Here is a 17,553-nt window from a genome sequence, read left to right as displayed (position 1 = left end):
CAGAATTTATAGTACAACTTATTATTTCTAATCACCTAGACCATATGATTTTTAATCATTTAAGAAATACAGAATTTATAATACAACTTATGATTTCTAATCACCTAAGTAACACAGAATTTATAATAGAACTTAAATTACGATTTCTAACCACCTGGACCCCCTGCAGATTGGGTCAAATCTTAGTACATGGTTTGCTGTATCTATATAACAATCAGAATCTAGACTCAAAAGTCATTAAAAAGATGAGTCACTCCATCCTCAGAGGAAGCAGAGGACAGTGGCAGTGTCCCTGGCCACAGCAGGGCACGGGTCTCACTGTACTTAGGACTTGTAACTGCTTGATTTTATGGACAGGGCTCTGGATGCTGTTCAGCTTCCCTGTTCATCTGATGGGGCCATCAAAACCTGTCTGGTCGGGTGTTTGTGGCTTTCAAGGCCAGCAAGGAAGGGAGTAATCATCCTGGTGCCCAGGAACCTTGAGGCTGGCAGGGAGGGGAAGAATAAAACTGTTTAGTTTGTCTGCTTGGTTCACAGGACCTGATAATGAGGGAAAGGGTATGAATATGTGACCCGTTTGGCCACAGAGAATGGCTGCTTAACTCATGAAATGGCATTAGTTATGCTAACCATGTTACCTGGGGTCATGAGCAGGGGGTACTGGTCTTAGGTAGTAGCATCACTAGCAGGAGCAGTGGCGGAGACCCATGCAGAGACAGGGTGGCAGATATTTTCACCTGGAGATGTGAGAAATAAGAAACTGAAAAAAACCACTACTGCATGATTTAGAAATAAATCGTTATGGGTAGGTGGAGAAGAACACCTTGAATTTGAGGTTATCTTGTTGTTTTTCTCCTTTCCCAGTTCTAAGGAGTTATGACGCAGGGCATTTTTGTAGGCAAGTAAATCTCATTCAAGATGACTGATGCCATCATAAATTTCTTCCATTAGCCCCAAGAGGTCCCAAATTTTGGCTTGTTTGAAGCGACTTCCCTGTTTTGCAAAGCCTGTCCCGAAGAAGTAGGAGAGGCTGTGTGTAAAGGGGCTTCATGAGCAGGAGATCTTTCCAGTACCTACCAGTCTGGCCCTGGCTGGTTGAGGGTTTTTTTCCTGTTCAGTTCAAACAAACAGAATCTCAGAAACTTGGGTGAAAAGTTGCATTTTCCCTTGACTTTTCCTTGGGGAATCGATCACAGGCTCTAACAGGAGGTGTAAGAGAGGTGAAAAGCCATTTGGTGTGAGGAAGGATGTGGGGTGAGGGAGAAGGAAGGAGGATGTCACTGCTGCTGCTGTTTAGCCTGAAATGGTGTGTGGGACATGCCCTTTGAGTCTCAGCTCTTGCAGATGCTCTGCTATCTCCTGTGCCCTCACTTCTGCTGTGTCTGTGTTCCAGACCTCCTTCTCCTCCTGACGGAAGGGCTCAGGCCAGCCATGGGACTGTTGGAGGGAGCCAACAGCACCCTCACCATGGAGAAGACAGCATTAGACGAGAAGCTGCCCCAGGGCTGGCATGCCAAGGACTTTGTCACACCTAGCCAGGATCTCGCAGGGTCCCGCAGTGTTATGATGGACAGCACCAAGATCCTGGGGGTCCAGGTTGTTCTGATTGCTGCCTACTCCCTCATCATTCTGCTGGGATTCATCGGCAACTCCTTGGTCATCTACATCATAGTGAAGTACAAGACTATGAGGACCGTCACAAACTTCTTCATAGCTAACTTGGCCCTGGCAGACCTGATGGTGGACACGCTCTGTCTGCCTTTCACCCTGGTGTACACACTCCTGGACGAGTGGAAGTTTGGAGCTGTTCTTTGTCATCTGGTCCCTTATGCTCAAGCTCTGAGTGTCCATGTGTCCATTCTCACCCTGACTGTGATTGCCCTGGATAGGTACCGGTGTATTGTTTTCCATCTGGACAGCAGGATTTCCAAAAGGCTCAGCTTCACCATCATCACCATCATGTGGCTAGCAGCAGCTGTCCTAGCAGGTCCTCTGGCCATCTTCAGAGAGTATCGGTATGAGGAAATCCCATCCATCAACCTCAAAATGGCTGTCTGCTCAGAAAAATGGCCCTCTGGTAATAACAGAGATGCCACTATCTACAGCCTGTCCATGCTCCTCCTGCAGTATGTTTTTCCTCTTGCCATTATTTGTTATGCTTATACCAGGATCTGGTTCAAGCTGAAAAACCATGTCAGTCCTACTTCTAGGAATGAAAACCAGTGCCGGAGGAGGAAGACAACCAAAATGCTAGTGATGGTAGTTGTGGTATTCGCAGTCTGTTGGCTCCCCTTCCACATATTCCAGCTTGCCATTGATCTTGATCTGGTTCTTATCTTCCATGAGTACAAACTCCTGTACACTGTCTTCCACGTCGGAGCCATGTGCTCTACATTTGTCAACCCCCTGCTCTATGGATGGATGAACAAGAACTACCGGAATGGTTTCCTTATGTTCTTCCGCTGCCAGAACAAGCCAGAAAGCATCCACACTGAAGGCTCAGTTAGAGGGAGGTCATACATCTTCAGGACCAACACCCTAAACGGGAGCATGAAACAGACTCCTGGCAATGGACCACTGCCCACAGAGGTTTAGGGCTGGGACATCCACCTCCAGGACTGAGCCCAGAGACATTCTTGGGTGAATGTCTTTTTATTTTGGTGGGATGTTGTGTTGCCAAAAACATTATAGCTACCACAGCCACATAGAAATTCTCCCCTGTATCTCTCAAAACAATAAATTTGATGTATTTCTGTCTGACCAAAGACATTAATTTGTCCTTTCTCTGTGTTCAAGTTATACATGCAGAAGCCTGAAAAATCACACACAGAGGAGGCTTTCATTTAGCCAGCAAAATATGCCCTTTTTGCTATTTCAATTTGCCAAAGTGGGTTTCTCAACCTTTTACCCCCTGGCATATTAGACATGACAAATGCAGAACCTATATTGTGTACGCTTGCTCATCTGTATGTCTCCTACCCAAAAGCCATAATGATCCACCTGGTTAATGCCTCCAAGGGGAGGGAGACTGACCCTCTTCTGCAAACAGGGGTAGTTAGTGCCATCACTCCACAGGCCTGGGAAGGAAACAGGCTGGTGCAGGTTGAAGCTGAGCAATCCAATATCTCTTGCAAAGCATTTGCGTGAATCTGCATCTGCAGCCCACAAAGTGAGCTCTGGTCCTCAGAAAGCCCAGGAGGTGGCAGTGACACTACTGACCACAGATTCCTCCAAAGCAAGGCTTTGGGGACACCTCATTAGGCAGGGAGCTTGTGAGCTGGTGCCCTGGATTTAGCGAGGAGAGAGCAGGCAAGGAAGGAGATAAGAAAGGTAAGAGCAGCTGATCAAGAGAACTGAAACTAAAGCCAGGGGTTTGGCAAAGGGGATTTCCTCCAGAGATGTGGCTCCTGCTGTGCAACAACTTGACGGGTGCTAGAATGACCAGAGAGGCAAAACTGCGAATGACACCACTCTCCAGGGCAGTCAGGGTTTTAAAGCTTTACTCTTTCTGGGCTTGGAGATATTATAGTATGGGTGCTTCAGTTCAGAAGATGGATATAACCTGCTTACATGGTTATCACAGATGTGTTGTCTTCTGGCAGAAGAGAACATGGAGACAAAGAAAGATGTATTCTTTCAATCTAAACTATACGTTCTCTTCCTTAAGGCTGTGTCAGCTGGGGAGCATATTTTTAGCTCCACCATCAAAGGAGGCTTGATTGCTACTGTGATCTCAGCAGCTCGTCATTGGTGTTGTCTCTAAAAGTCAGTGTTCATCAGATTGGAAAGCAACTCCCAGATGCAGGAAAGAGACTCAACAGACCTCCTCATTAAAGATAAAAAGAAAAACTTTGATTTGTAGGTCTTCACTGGAGCAAGGACAAGAGGTAAGAGGACTTGCAGCACTGAGCATGTCAGCCTGGATCAGGCTGCTGGCCTGTCACATCTGGAGTCCTCAAGAGATGAATTGTCAAAGGACTTATTTGAAAATCCAGCTCTCCTGCCTCCTCCCCAGCTTGACCTGCTTCTGGCCCTTGTTCTACAGCTCAGCTTCTCACTGCCACACTAGATTTTAATCTCTCTGTTTATTTCTTTCTCTTGTGCCCTGCTTCATTTTCCTAAACAGATGAAAGAAAGTGGTCCCTGGATCCCTCCTGAGAGGCATCGCTGCCAGGCAAGGGCTGCAGACCACACTTGTGGGCTCCACACTTGGAAGCACGGGCACGCTGATGTCTAATAACCTCCCCAGCACCTGATTCTGCAGATCACAGCCCGTTTTTCTTTTCAGGGAGCTTCAGACTCAATGAAGATCCTGTCAGGAAGTCATTGATGTTCCATTAAAAGGGTCATCTGCTTCCTGACAGGCCAAGACATGATGGAAGAGCCAAGACACAAGCAAACCTGCCCCACGAGAAGTGCCATGGCGTGACGGCGGGAATTTGCTGTTTCATCCTGACAGAAAGAGGAGGATATTCTCCTCCACAGTGCTGTTATTTCCGTCTCTGCCTAATGAACCGGTCACTTCTACAATCCATCCTCCCAAAGAACTCTCCCTGTGTTTCCATCAAACTCCAAGATACAAGGAAATGTTTATGTTTCAAAAGCAGCTTAAATGAGTGGAAAGAATTCAACTATTACCAATAAACACTTCAGAAAGTGATTTAACACTCAATATATGTCAGAGTAAAATAACACATCCAGAAATGCAAGCTTGGAAGCCAATCATGCTGCCAGCTGAGATGGATGAGGAGCTAAATTGCTCTTTTAGGGGCCTTGCCAAAGGTTTTGTCCTGTGACACCACACACAATATCTGACTACAGAGCAAGGCAGATAGTGACATTATGAATGACTGTTTAATTCTGAGCCCAAACTTTGAAACTATATATGGATAAATAAATAAATAGATCCCAGCTCTCCACAAATAAATACTGGCAATGGCATTTATAGGGCAGAGAGATTGTTATGTTGGAGCAAATGGAGAAGGAGAAACTATTTACTTGGAGTGTAACAGCAAAGTTCTGTTTGCTTTATTTAATACACTTGTTCAGCTTTACTGGTGGACTTCTGCCCGCGAACTTGCTGCTTTTTCCTTGCCATTGTAAAAAGCTACAGCCTTCCACATCCACTGCAAGCAGGAAAATCAGTTCTCGGTTGTGTAAACATGTCCCCGTGGAAAACCACAATGCCTCTATCAAGGGAAGGTGGCCCTAGTGTCCACTGCCGGACAGCACAAGAGAAGGTGGAGAACAAGGAAGCAAAGCTTCTTACCAAAGGTTGATTTGGAAAAATAAATGGTATGTTATAGACTGTCATGACTGCATGGAATACAGAAATGAATTTGTTTCCATGAAACACAAATCTGTTGGAGATGACAGTTCCCCAAATATTAAAACTTCACTAAAGATGGTCTTACTGCCATGATCAGTTCTGTGAAACAAAAGACCGGAAGCATTTTAAGTTTTTGAACTGTTTAGAGCTCAGGACAGGGTATGACCCTGTTATTTTGGTGTCAAGAGCAGATCCTCCAGTAGTTGCAGATATTCTTGGAGTGAAAGGCATCTTCCCACTGCCTGCTCCTTGTGGAAGGTCCATCAGTGAATGCCCGCCAAGCTGGGCTCCTCTCCGCAGAGCTGGCCCTGGTGTTACTGATGTGGGATGGAATGACTCATGCCAATGGCACAACAGCTGAGAGGGATAAGGTATTTCATTACAGAGTTAGAAACATGGTGACGAAAATGAAAATTAACAAGTGTTTCATCAAAGCTTGTCTGGAAGTCAGTGTTGCTCCTGGTGACCAAACAGATTTCCCCCAGGGCTCCTCCTGACATCATTCTTAAAGTGCTGCTTCACTGAACTGACCTGAGGATATTTCAGAGATTTTAGGAGACAGGTTCTGAATTCTATGTGAAACACCCTATTTCTTATGCTAGGACACTCTTTCTGGTCACATAATACAAATCTTGTATTATTAAAAGTACCGCTAAACAGTTCTTAATTGCCAAGTGAGCTCTAGCAGATGATTAACTCTGAATAGACACCACAGGTGGGGATGCCTCTAACTATCCCATGCAACCATTACTCACATACCAGACAAATACAGGAACAGCTGAGACATGGCAACATCATAATTTAAAAACAGCAGCATCAATAACTGTTGTTCTTTATTACACGCTGCTCTAAGATCTCTCAGGAGTCACAGAGTCTCTTATCAAACTTTCAGGCTTGACAAAGCACATAGAAATTTGCAGAGCAAAGGCTGAGCTTTGGACACAGAAGGCGCTCTGAGCACTAGAGATTTTACCTCTAGAACACTTAGTTTGCTCTGAAAATCCCTTCCCATTTGATTTCCAAAGCATATATGTCTGTAACAAGCTAATGTGCGTAAAGAAGGCAAAGGTCTGGGCTTTTTACTTCTCCTTGTCTTAAGGCAATAAATACAGCCAGCATTTAGATCAATGCAGGGAGAGCTGGTCCTTCGGTCAGGGCACTGTTAGAACCAAAGACGTGACACACTCCTGCGTAAGCCTGTGCTTCATTCCGCTCCTATAAAAGCCATTTTCATCCCCTCGTGGCTCTCTGCCCTGCAGTAACATGTGGCCTCTCCCATTACCCATGGCAGCCCAAGCCAACAATGTCAAATGGCACATGTTTTATTCAATAAGCGCATAAATGTATTGGCAGAAACATTGCTCTGAGCTTTTCACAAAGGTTCTGTAGGGAAATACATACTAGGAGCAGGAAAGAAGCAGTTCCTCTAACACATGCTAATATGTGCCATTCTGCTGAAGGAGGTCATGGACATTTCCCTTGGTATCAGGTGTTAATCTTATCATTGTTATAGCTAACATGTTCTGAAACCAAATTAGCTTTTGTTTGGGCAGGAGCTCTGGAGCTGGTGCTTTCTTCGCATGCCTTTGTCTTTCCGTTCTGTTATTCTGTGATATCACCAGGGTCTCAGAATATGCTGGGTTTTAAATAAGGCCTCGGGATCAGCTAGCCTGGTGAAAATCAGGAATTACCGCAATAATCCAGAAAAAAAGAAAAAAGGATTCTGGGTTTATATTAGTGAACAGAATTTGGTCCCTTGCATTTGATAAAACAGAGCTTTGTCTTCCTTTCAGTTTTCCCTTATCTAGCTCTAGATTCTTCAAGTGCCAAAAATAATACTGCATATTACTGCCAGAACATTTATCTTCTCTTTGAGCTCATTTCAGAAAAGGGATTTGTTCAGGAGGGTCGGGGAGGGGAAGAAGGCTAGGTTTTAAAAGCTCACCATTATCTCTAGTCTCAGTGTTTTGTTAAGTTAAAAGACAAATAAGAAAAAAGAGAAAGTCACTCACATGCACCAAGGGAGGTACAAATTTATCTTTAGACAACACAACCTCTATTTAATTTTCTATCCAGACACCCCAGCACCCTTTGCTGAAGTGTTGTATGTATATGGGGCTGAATGAGGTTGTGGGAAGAAAGCATTTTTCTGTGGCTAATAGCAATACTTTAGTGTCACTCATGATTTATAGCCAGCGAAAAATGCTTTTTCTGGTCTATGTTCTGCTCAGTGTAATGAGTACAGAAGGAATAGTGCAGATGTCTCATGGAGCTCACAGGAGGAGATCTTCATTAGTTCAGTCCTCTTCAGTGTGGTAGCAAAGACTGTGAACATTAGAAGAGAAACTCTTTTGTTTATAACTAGCTTATTGAAGTGCACAAGCATGGAGTTGTCACTGTGGCACTTTGCTAATGTGTCACAGACCTTCAGACACTGTTTGTCTGCAGGATGTGAAGGCAGCTCAGCTACAACGTGCTTTGCTTTGCTGCTGCGTGGAAGGAAGAAGGAAAATAAGTCACAGAACAAGATTTCAAGATTTTCAGGAGAAGATGAGCCCCCATGTGAAATTTAGAGTTTAATCAGATTCTCTGTGGAATGTGGGGGAGATTGTTGGCCCTGTTGGGACCAGGATGAATATCATCAAAAGGGGAAGGAACTCTGCCACAGTGCAGGAAGAACAGAGCCTCTATCAGACTAGAGACAAGTATGAAATAACAGCACTTCTGGATCCATCACATTCAGTATTCTGTCTTAGACTGAGGCAACAAAATATGCTGTTTAGGGAAAGCATGCTAATTTGGCCACTTTCGTGGGCCATTCCTCTCATACCCCTAGCAGCAGCCACAACTGTTGTATTAGAGATGTCAGAGGGGACATCCCTGTCTAGACCATTTGTATCCATTTCTAGACTGTTTATGATTTTGTCTAATGCCTCCTTGACCCTGACAATTCTGTCTGCTTCCACAGCCTCCTGTGACAGCCAGGTCCAGAATTTCAGTCCTCACAGTTTAAAGACGTACTTTCTTTTATCTGTTTAAACCAATCCCCTACTAGCTTCAGAAAATGCCCTCTGGTTCCAGTACTGTGAGACTTGCTGAACAGCAGCTGAACATCCAGTTTACCCAGAGCCACCTTCATTTTGTAAATCTTGATGCTCTCCTTCTCCAGCTTTCTCCTCTCTCAGCTCAAGCCACATCTTCTCCTAAGGCAAATTTTCATCCCTGATGCATTTTATTTGCTCTTCTGTGGACCTCCTCTGGCTCCATGAATATCACAAAGGGCTGAATTCTGCTCATAATTCCCATGCAGGAGTGGGATCTATCAGCTTTGTTCCAACCTTGTTGAGATCAGCCATATGAGTGCTTTTAGATATGTGTGGGGGAAGGACACCTCTTGATGAAATGTCGGGCTGCCTCTCCCTGGCTGCAGCATCGCTGTATTCTTAATGAAATCTCATTACACTGGTCACTGAGTCAGTTCAGTGAATCATGAAATGCATCCCCAGTTTTGTTTTTGAAGTCGAGAGCTACAAGGGCACTCAGATCCCTACCTCACCTTGAACCTTGTATCCGATAGATTTATTCAGCAGCAAGACCAAAGTACAAATGATCCTGAGCCCGGTCTAGTGTCCTAAATCACAGCTTCATCTGTCCATCCCACTAAACAGAAAAATGAGGAATTGTACATTTCAGGAAAAGAGTGTTGAGTTTTTGTTACTTGGCAACTGTCTCTCCCACAGATTTTGGAAGAATTTGAGAACATCCTGCACCTCAGAGAAATCAACCAGCTTAGGTGAGGAGGAAGGGAACTGGCAGCAGGTCCCCCAAACTTTGAGCTGGGAAGATGTCTTGGGGCTCATGGAAGCAAAAAGTGCTTTATGTCTGCATGCTCCTCAGCTCATCTCCTCAGCGTGACTGCATCAGTTCCTGGGCTTTTCATGGTGAAATAAGCCGTTGTTCTGCCATTTCTGTCTCACAGAAGCATTTCACAGCCATCTGAATGTGCTCTATCCACCTGCCAGCTGCAATCAGCACACAGCACGGTTGCATTCCTGTCAGCCAAGATTTGAACACCAGAAACAAACACCTTCAAAAGAAGCATCAGCAAGAGATCTGCATGTGAAAACTGGGGAGGGGGCAGTCAAACCTGGGGGCTTGGTGCCTGTATATACAGCGACAGCAAACCCAGGCAATGAGGCCAGAGTAAAATTTGACTTGTTTCCTGCAGCAGTAATCGACTTCAGACAGGAATTCAGACATGATTATTAAAACAATAATTGAGGGCTTTGGTTGCTGGGAGCTAATCTCCAAGGCTGGACTCAGCAGATGGCTGTGTAAGTGGACTCCAGATAATGCACTTACGCAGTGGTTCAGCGTTTTCAGTCTGGTTTTGTCACTGACAACTTTGCTATGCAAAATCCCATTTCTCTTTCCTAGGTTAGATTAAGGAATCCGATTGTTTCAAAGTGCAGATCTCAACTCTCCAAGACAGCTCTGCAGTACCCAATTAAGCAAAGCTAAGATAGCAAAACTAGCATGGCAAGAACTGATTGAAATTAATTGCTTCAAGGAGTGCGGTAACACCAGATTGCTATGGTGGCAAAGACATCTTACTAAAGCATAGGGTTCATTGGTCTTTGTAAGGTCTGCCTGGCACTGCAGTTGTCGCGTGAAATTCCACTTGGCTTCATGCAAATCAGTGAGAGTTGGGTCATTAATACCCAAGAATTTGTTTGGAACCTTGGTCTTTGTAATTATGTTATTAAAAGGACATGAGCTAATTTCACTGCAACCCAAGCAGGTAGAACAGCCTGGCAAGAACTTCTCTCCCTGAAACGCAGCTTTTAAAGTACTTCTTGTAGATCTCCCAGACAATGAGGACATGTTCTGGGGTATTTTAATCATGTACATAATATAAGAACAGTGCAAGAAAAGATGATAGGAAATAAAAGGAAGGGAGCTGGTACTCCTTTGGCTAAACCATTCCTGCTCACAGGGTGTCTCACCTCTTCCAAGGCTCCTTCGATGGAGATTTCATCCACTCCCAGCAGAGTATTCTAAGCCCTTCCTAATGTATAAACAATAAATCTTCCTTACTGCAATCTGCTACCTCTTGTCTTCTGGCAGGCACAGATAATAGTTTATTACCTTCTACACTGCATCTTTACATCTCTTCCAACCCCTCCAGACTAAACTAAGTCATTTTTTCTGTCCTTTCTCACAAGGCTCATTTGTTATACCCCTGTTTGCTCTTGCTTTTCCCCTCTGGACTTTGTGTTCCACAGCCAGTAATTTTTCAGGCAAACAAAAGGACTGAAGGATGTTAAAAGGTTCTGCAGAAATGTTAGGTTCTCTGAGCAATCAGTATGTGTACTAGAATGCATAATTGGGAACTGCTCTTTTCCAAACACAGTGACTGCCTCTACACTGTGGCAGGAGCCCAGGGTCTTTGTTTCGCTGTCAGCAGAGCTGTTTCCATGTTCTGACTCATGAACAGCTGTTTCTACACTGGTAAAAGCAACAGCACTTTGCAGCATTATTCAAGCCCTCACAGGTGAAAACAACCGTGAGGCAAAAGTTTCCCTACAAGTTGCATCAGTCACGTGGAGTTTTGCACCTTGTCTGTGTGCAGCTCTGGGTGTGTCCATGGAACATGGCCCTGTTCTCTAGGACACAGGAACACAAGTGACAGGAGGCCACAGCCATCATGGCCAAACTTGCCACTCCCAAGGAACCTGGTGCCTCACAAATGCGTCCCTCTCTGAGTCAACCTCTGGGCTATTCTTTCGCTGCCTGGCAGCTTTCTGCACTCCCCACCCCTGTTGTGAGCTCAGCAGTTGCTTCCTTGCCCCGTTACATATACAAACAGGCCCAGGGAAACTTCAGGCTGTGGCTGGACCCCCACTCTTGGGTTCAGTGGTGCTGGTGGAAGAGGTTGCAGCCCCCAGCCCCACTGAGGTGCTTGAGCAAACAGCTCTGCCAGCAGACCAGCAACACATGGGCAGTGTTGACTTCTCACTGTCCCTGTTATCTCCCCCTCAGTGGACCTTTAATTGCCATGTTTTCTCCTTTGCCTCAAAGAACGGCACAGATATTGTATTTCTTCATTTTGTGGATAGAAAGCAAAATTCCTTTCAGCTAGTTCTCTCTTCCAGCTTTGTTATATCCTAGATGAGCTGATCTTAAACTGCTGAGCCTTGCTTTCCTCTTTTGTGAAACAGGACAAGTGCAGCACCCAGAGGCTTGTAAAACATGTTGTATGTGCCAGCTGAACAGCACTACTGCAGTAAAAAGCATTATAATTGAACACATCTTACAATAATTATGTTTCTACCGGTCATGTATTAAAGCAGAGAGACCTTACTCAGAAAGTGCTGTTAAATACTCAGAGAAAAGCAATTTTTGAATTCTCAGGGGTAAATATTCCAGACTGTTAAAAAAGTAATGATTTGTGAATCCAGGTGTGGAAGGGGTTTTAATGGCGACAGTGCCTGGAATTCTTCAGCAGCATCTACTGCTTTCAGTGTGGAGTACGAGTATCGACTGAAGGATGACCACAGGCTTTGCTCCATTGCTCATAAGCATTTCTGAATTGCTTGAACAATGATTCTAAAGAAATACCAACACAGTTTCTGTTCCAAGGAAGCTAATTATTTTTAAAAAAGCAATTTTTAGCCATTTTTTATTGTTGTCTTGTGCTTCCCTCCCAGATGATTTCTAAGATGTGCAGTTGGAAGAAGGAGCCTCCTCTGCTGAAACCACTTTGGCAGATGACATGTTCTGGGCTGTAGCATCAGTGGACAGCTTGAAGAGAAGGATGGGGCACCCTGGCTGCAAAGCACATTTACAATGTTGTGTGCATACCCTAGGAGTCAGCATGACAAAAAATTGAATTTAGGGGCAGCGTGGAGGTGACCTCCTGAGGCACAGCATCTATCACAGCCAGATTAGGAAGCTAGAAGGCAACCTGCTGTCATGGTTTTTATTATCAGGTCATGCCTTCACTAATCTGTGGTCCGTGTTGCATCAGTTATTAGCAGACACATTTATTTCTCCTTTTTTTTAGTAAAATACTTCCTCCCACACCTATGATGTTTTTATTCAAGGGTCTCAACGTGACGCACGCTCCCCAGAAGCTGAAGTCTATCCTGGGAAGTGTTTGAACTGCTCCTTGTCAAAGTGTGAGTTGCAACTCAGAACAAATATATTTACAAGTAGTTCAGTGAGCCACAGAAGGAGGAAAGCCAGGTTTCCTAATGGCCTTACACCTGCTGCCTGTCTCTCTGGTGTCTAATAATGTGTCAGCTCACGGAAGTGGCACTCTCTACCCTGCTGTGTTCTTGCACAAAACTTCTAAAATGTAGCATCGTGGAGATCCTGACCTTTCTGTCAAATTTTGTTGAAATTCATTAAGTGGTTTAAAAGCTAAATGGGGCTTTCTACCCCATTGGCACTTCACAAATTCTGGAGCCACGGGGCATGATGGTAATTGGCTTTTTAGGGAACTGTATCTTAAAGTTACCCTTCACCACATGACACCTCAAAAGATGTCAGTTGTTACATGAGTGTTAGCAGCCCCTTTTTCCCTTTTTCCTTAGAGGCTCTTGTGGGTCCATCTCTGGAATTTTTAAGCTCTCTCTCCACTATTGAAGACAAATCACAAGTCTGAGCTCTGGCTGAGGCTTCTCATTAACAAGTACTAACAGGCATGGCACCAGCAGCACAGGAGTCCTACAAAATAGAAGAGCTGGGGCAGAATCTCCTTGTTCCTTCCAGTGCACTCATTACTGTTTTGTCTCTTCAAGTTCTATTTCAAGTCATGGGTTCCCCTTGGTTCTTTGTAGGACCATTCCATAGATTAATGGATCCAACTCTGAGAAGCTTCTTTCTGTTTCTTCGGCATATATTTCCCCTTTGTTACAGTGTATTCTGATATTTCTGGTACCCTGCACTGTCTTAGAAGAAATAAATGAATAACCTCCTTCCCCATGTGCATGCCTTTCACTGTGCCAACTCAAAAACTGGAATGCCTGTTCTGTGGCAAAAAATTCTTCAGTGATGCATGCAGATGACTGGTGACTTACAAAAGCAAGTTAAAATGAGCTTCCTAAACAGAATTTAATATATACTTGTTGTTGCAGTGGTTGTAACTCAGTGCAGATTTGATGTTTTCCATCCAGAATTACAAGGATATACAGTTTTTTTATCAGTCTATTTTAACTTAAAATCTTTTATCTTTATTGTACTGTAGGTATTAGGTTAGCTCAACCTGCTGTAGTAATAAACTATCTTTTGGATGTTTGTAGCCCTCTTATAGCAGCCAGGACTTCTTGAGCTTTATGGTTAGCACAACGCTATGCAGAGCTCATTCCTTCTATTCCCACGTGGTTGTGCTAATAAATATGACATACATGCCTTTTAGCATTAACAAACAGGTGCAACCCCTACAGTGTGACAAAGAAATAATTCTGGCTGGGACTTTCCAGGGACATATTATCAGAGGGGATCGTATAAACAAGCCAGCACTTGTGAGAAGGAAGCATGGGGATGTGATTTCATTCCTGGTTATCATCCTGCTTTACAATCCAAAAAAACCTCCATGAGACACTGGAGCTTTGAAGGCTGGAGGCAACTTGACTGTGTCTCTCCATGTGAACTGTGCTGCTAAGGGTCTGCTCAGGGACCCTCCAGAGTGACAAATATGACAAGTCACTCTGAGGCATTATATGAAAAGAGACCCTGGCACTGAGCTCTGCTTGGTAGGGACTTGCAGACATTTAGAAATGCTCTGTCATGAAAGGTGAACCACAACTCAATGTTCTTTTATTCTTGTAATCAGCAGACAACTGCTGAATGTGATAAGGTAAGAGTTTCAGCTCAGAATGGACTAGGGAGCAGGGAGGGGAGAGGAGAGAGGCAGCAGACAGATACCAAGTAGGAGGTGCAGATGTTAATGCTTTGATGTTCTCTGTCAGTGGAAAGGATGGAGATGAGATTAGCACTATTGCACTGAGTAATGGTTCAAAACACCAGGAGATACAGTTGGTCTGAATGTCACTGTGAAAACACGAGCTGTCAGGGTACTTGATTCTCCACTCAGTTGCTCTATTTGAAATGAGATTAACATCACAGAGACCAGGACTGTGCCTTTTGTGTTTGACAGTTGGAGCTACTTTCTGTATTCAAGAAAACTATCTCCTTGCTGGAGTGCGTGGCACGTCAGTGATTGTCACACAGCAGCGGTGTGGCGGAAGCCATCAGCTACCATGGGAGGGGAAGCTGGAGGCTTTCTGTCCTAGTCATGCTCCTGATGGTCAGCAGTGGTACATACCGTCAGCATCCCAGATGTATCTCAAACGTGACATCAGAGAGTAAACCAGAGCCTCCTTGTTTTCATGCACACTGCAGAGCAGGAGAATGAGCAGGACTCTGAAGGGATTCACACGTACCTACGTATTGCAGACTAGCTGTACTCATATCTGAGCTCTTTCCAATACGGCACTGAGTGCTTCACATCTCTCCTGCTGTTCCTTTTCCCAGTGTATCTCTAGGGAAAGATGTGAGTGCAAGGAGTGTTTTGTTCTGGTGGATATCTTTAAAAAAATATGTATTTAATTACCTTGCAGGAGGAAAGATTTTTAAAAAGAGCCTTATTGCTTTAGGATCAGAAATCAGTGGCGTTTATTCCTGAGGGAGCTCATTTTGAAATCCCAGCTCAGCTCCGAGAGGCTCTGCCATCTCCCACCCAGTCACACTTCACCTTTTATTCCAGCCATGCTGTGCCAGGAGAGAAGCTGTTGGCTCTTGCTTCACTCCTGGCACTGTGCTGCCTTTTACTCTACGTCCACACTGCAGTGAAAACTGTGGCCATAAGTTCTGTCAACCTGAGTAAGCTTGATTTTGGCAGCGATGAGTCCCAGCACTGCCGTGACACAGAAAGACTCAGTCACACAGCATCCCAAACCATTGCTGGTAAAGAGTGATATTAGAGCTGCAATTCCAAATGCCAAGTCTTTGAGTAGCTTTTCCTTCACGAACCACAAAGGCCAAGTCGAGCTTGTCATATTTAGCAGGCGAAGCACAAAGGAGACTAATTTCATAAGGTGGTGCCTTCATAAGGGGCAGGCCTTTATGAGTGAATGTGTTTACCACTTAGTGAAATGCATTTCTGTACTTTATGAGCTATGAAAGGATCTGAGCAAATACATTGCTTTGGGAAAAAACAGAAAAAATTCAACATGGCTCAAAATAATTAACAAGTTCATTAAAGGAAGGAGGCAGTTATCTTGATTGATTTCAAAAAAATGTTACATGCTACTTAACAAATGAAATAAAGTAATACATCCCATCAGAGAGAAAACTATGTACCATTTTAGGGGCTCCACTCACAGATAGTGGGAGAAAACTCAGAATCTGCTTCTTGAGGAAAGACCATTTTTCTGGCTTTCTGGAGAGGACACCAGGTAAAACAGGGAAAACGACACATTATTCCTGATGTTCCTGGGGAAAGAAATTAGTAGGACAAAGCTGTTTATTTAAAGAAAATATATTCAGGACCCTATAAAGTGTCAGACCTATCAACCCTCTGCCTTTAATAGCCACCAGCACTGTATTCAACCCTCTCTAATAGACTCTTATGGTGATATGGGGCCTTGGAGAACTTTTCCTGGTCCCTTAGATAGTGGTGGGTTTATTCTGTAAATGGGAAGAGGTTTAGCTTCTATTTGTTCATCCTGATGCAGTTTTCTAGATGGGTACACTGTCCATATTAAATTTTAGAGGGTTTGGATACTTGCTGATGTACTGTGCTGCTCTGCAATCAACTGGCAGCAAAGCTGGAGATATTTCTTCCTGTGAGCTTTGAATGGTTATGCTTCAATTTTGCTTTCCAAATCTGAATGAAATTAAAATTTTCAATTTGAAAAGCTATACCCTTTCCTTTATCTGCATTTGAGAAGGAATGGGAACACTTGTCTAGTCTTTCTGTACTGTTCATTATTCTACACAAATGTATCGCCAAGTTTCTCTTCCTCATCATAAACTCTCTAGACAGTCTTTTTAACTGTGCCTCTTCTCACAGCTTTCATTATTTTCATCACCTAGCACAAAATACTTCTATACCTCATTTAGTAGAAAACTGTATAGAGATCAAATTTTACTTTAAAAATATGAAGGTCACCTCTAAACCTTGTTAGCAATTTTATTGGAATAACTAGAATAGAGTAGTCATACGAATCATTGCTCCCATTTTACTCTTTAGGAAAAATTGAATAAATGTCTTGAAAATGTTTTATGTAACCTTTTTGAAAGAAACATATTTTACTGGCTGTAAAATATGTGCTAGTTTGACTACCATTGAATATATTTGGTCAGGAGGTGACTCAGAAACCAAAGCAATTTCAAAGAAGAGAGGCAGGTTCTGTTTTATAAACACAGAAACCCCAAGTACCATGTGTGGCTATGGCAGCCTCACAGAGAAATTGAAGTTCTTATGATCCTGGAAGATTGAGAGATTGGTACAATTTATCAGTTGAGCAGCTGCTTTGTTTTGGATAAAAAAAAAGAAAATACCTTTTGCTACCTAAATCAAATATATCACTTTTGGTGCCTTATTCAATAATTTTGTGCTGTAAGTTTCCTGTTCAATGACAGCCACAATTAAGAGCCAAAGTTTTGTTGTTTTGTAACCCCCACTCGCCTGAAACCTGTGAATATAATTTGAAACATTGAAAATGTTAACATTTCTGAGATCTGTGATGTTTGTACTTGCACACAGCTCCCAAACCAGAATTCATCAGAAATCTAACAAATCCCTTTTTCCTTTTCCACTGGCGCTATTTTAAAAATAGTGACATTTTTATTGCAGGATTTCTGAGGGAAAAGGGGCTCCTTTACCCTCTGCAGACAGACAGATGCTCCGTCTTTGTCTCCAGTCCTCTGACTGCTGCTTTATCACGCTGTTGCAGTTATTCCCAGCACAAAGACCACGAATGGCGCAGTGAAATGGGAGCTGTAGCAGATGTGTGCAGAGCCACAGAGGAACTAGTTCAGTGTGTTTTTACTCTCAAAGGAAAGCACGACCTCATGGTCACCAATGCAGCACCCTAGCAAACCTCAGGAAGGTTTAAAATTATTTAGAAGGGCTGATGAAAACAGTCCCTGGTGACTACAGCTATAACAGGCCTGCCTGACTGCTCTTACATCCCCTGCACGCCTCCCTCACC

At 43.7% G+C, this 17,553-nt stretch overlaps 1 protein-coding gene across 1 annotated transcript; it reads left to right on the top strand.

Annotated features, from left to right (window-relative positions):
• Window positions 1-1,431: 1,431 nt before the first annotated feature.
• LOC308045986 (neuropeptide Y receptor type 2-like) lies at window positions 1,432-2,595 on the top strand (the record flags this gene model as incomplete). The annotated part of the gene is made up of 1 exon (XM_080353572.1): window positions 1,432-2,595. One exon carries the CDS (start codon window positions 1,432-1,434, stop codon window positions 2,593-2,595), a length of 1,164 nt encoding a protein of 387 aa, XP_080209698.1.
• Between the last annotated feature and the right edge of the window lie 14,958 nt (window positions 2,596-17,553).

This window comes from Nesoenas mayeri (assembly GCF_963082525.1).
Source record: "Nesoenas mayeri genome assembly, chromosome: 14".
NCBI classification, from domain to species: Eukaryota; Metazoa; Chordata; class Aves; order Columbiformes; family Columbidae; genus Nesoenas; species Nesoenas mayeri.
Note: the sequence above shows the minus strand (reverse complement) of the source record. Positions and strands in the feature narration are given on the sequence as shown.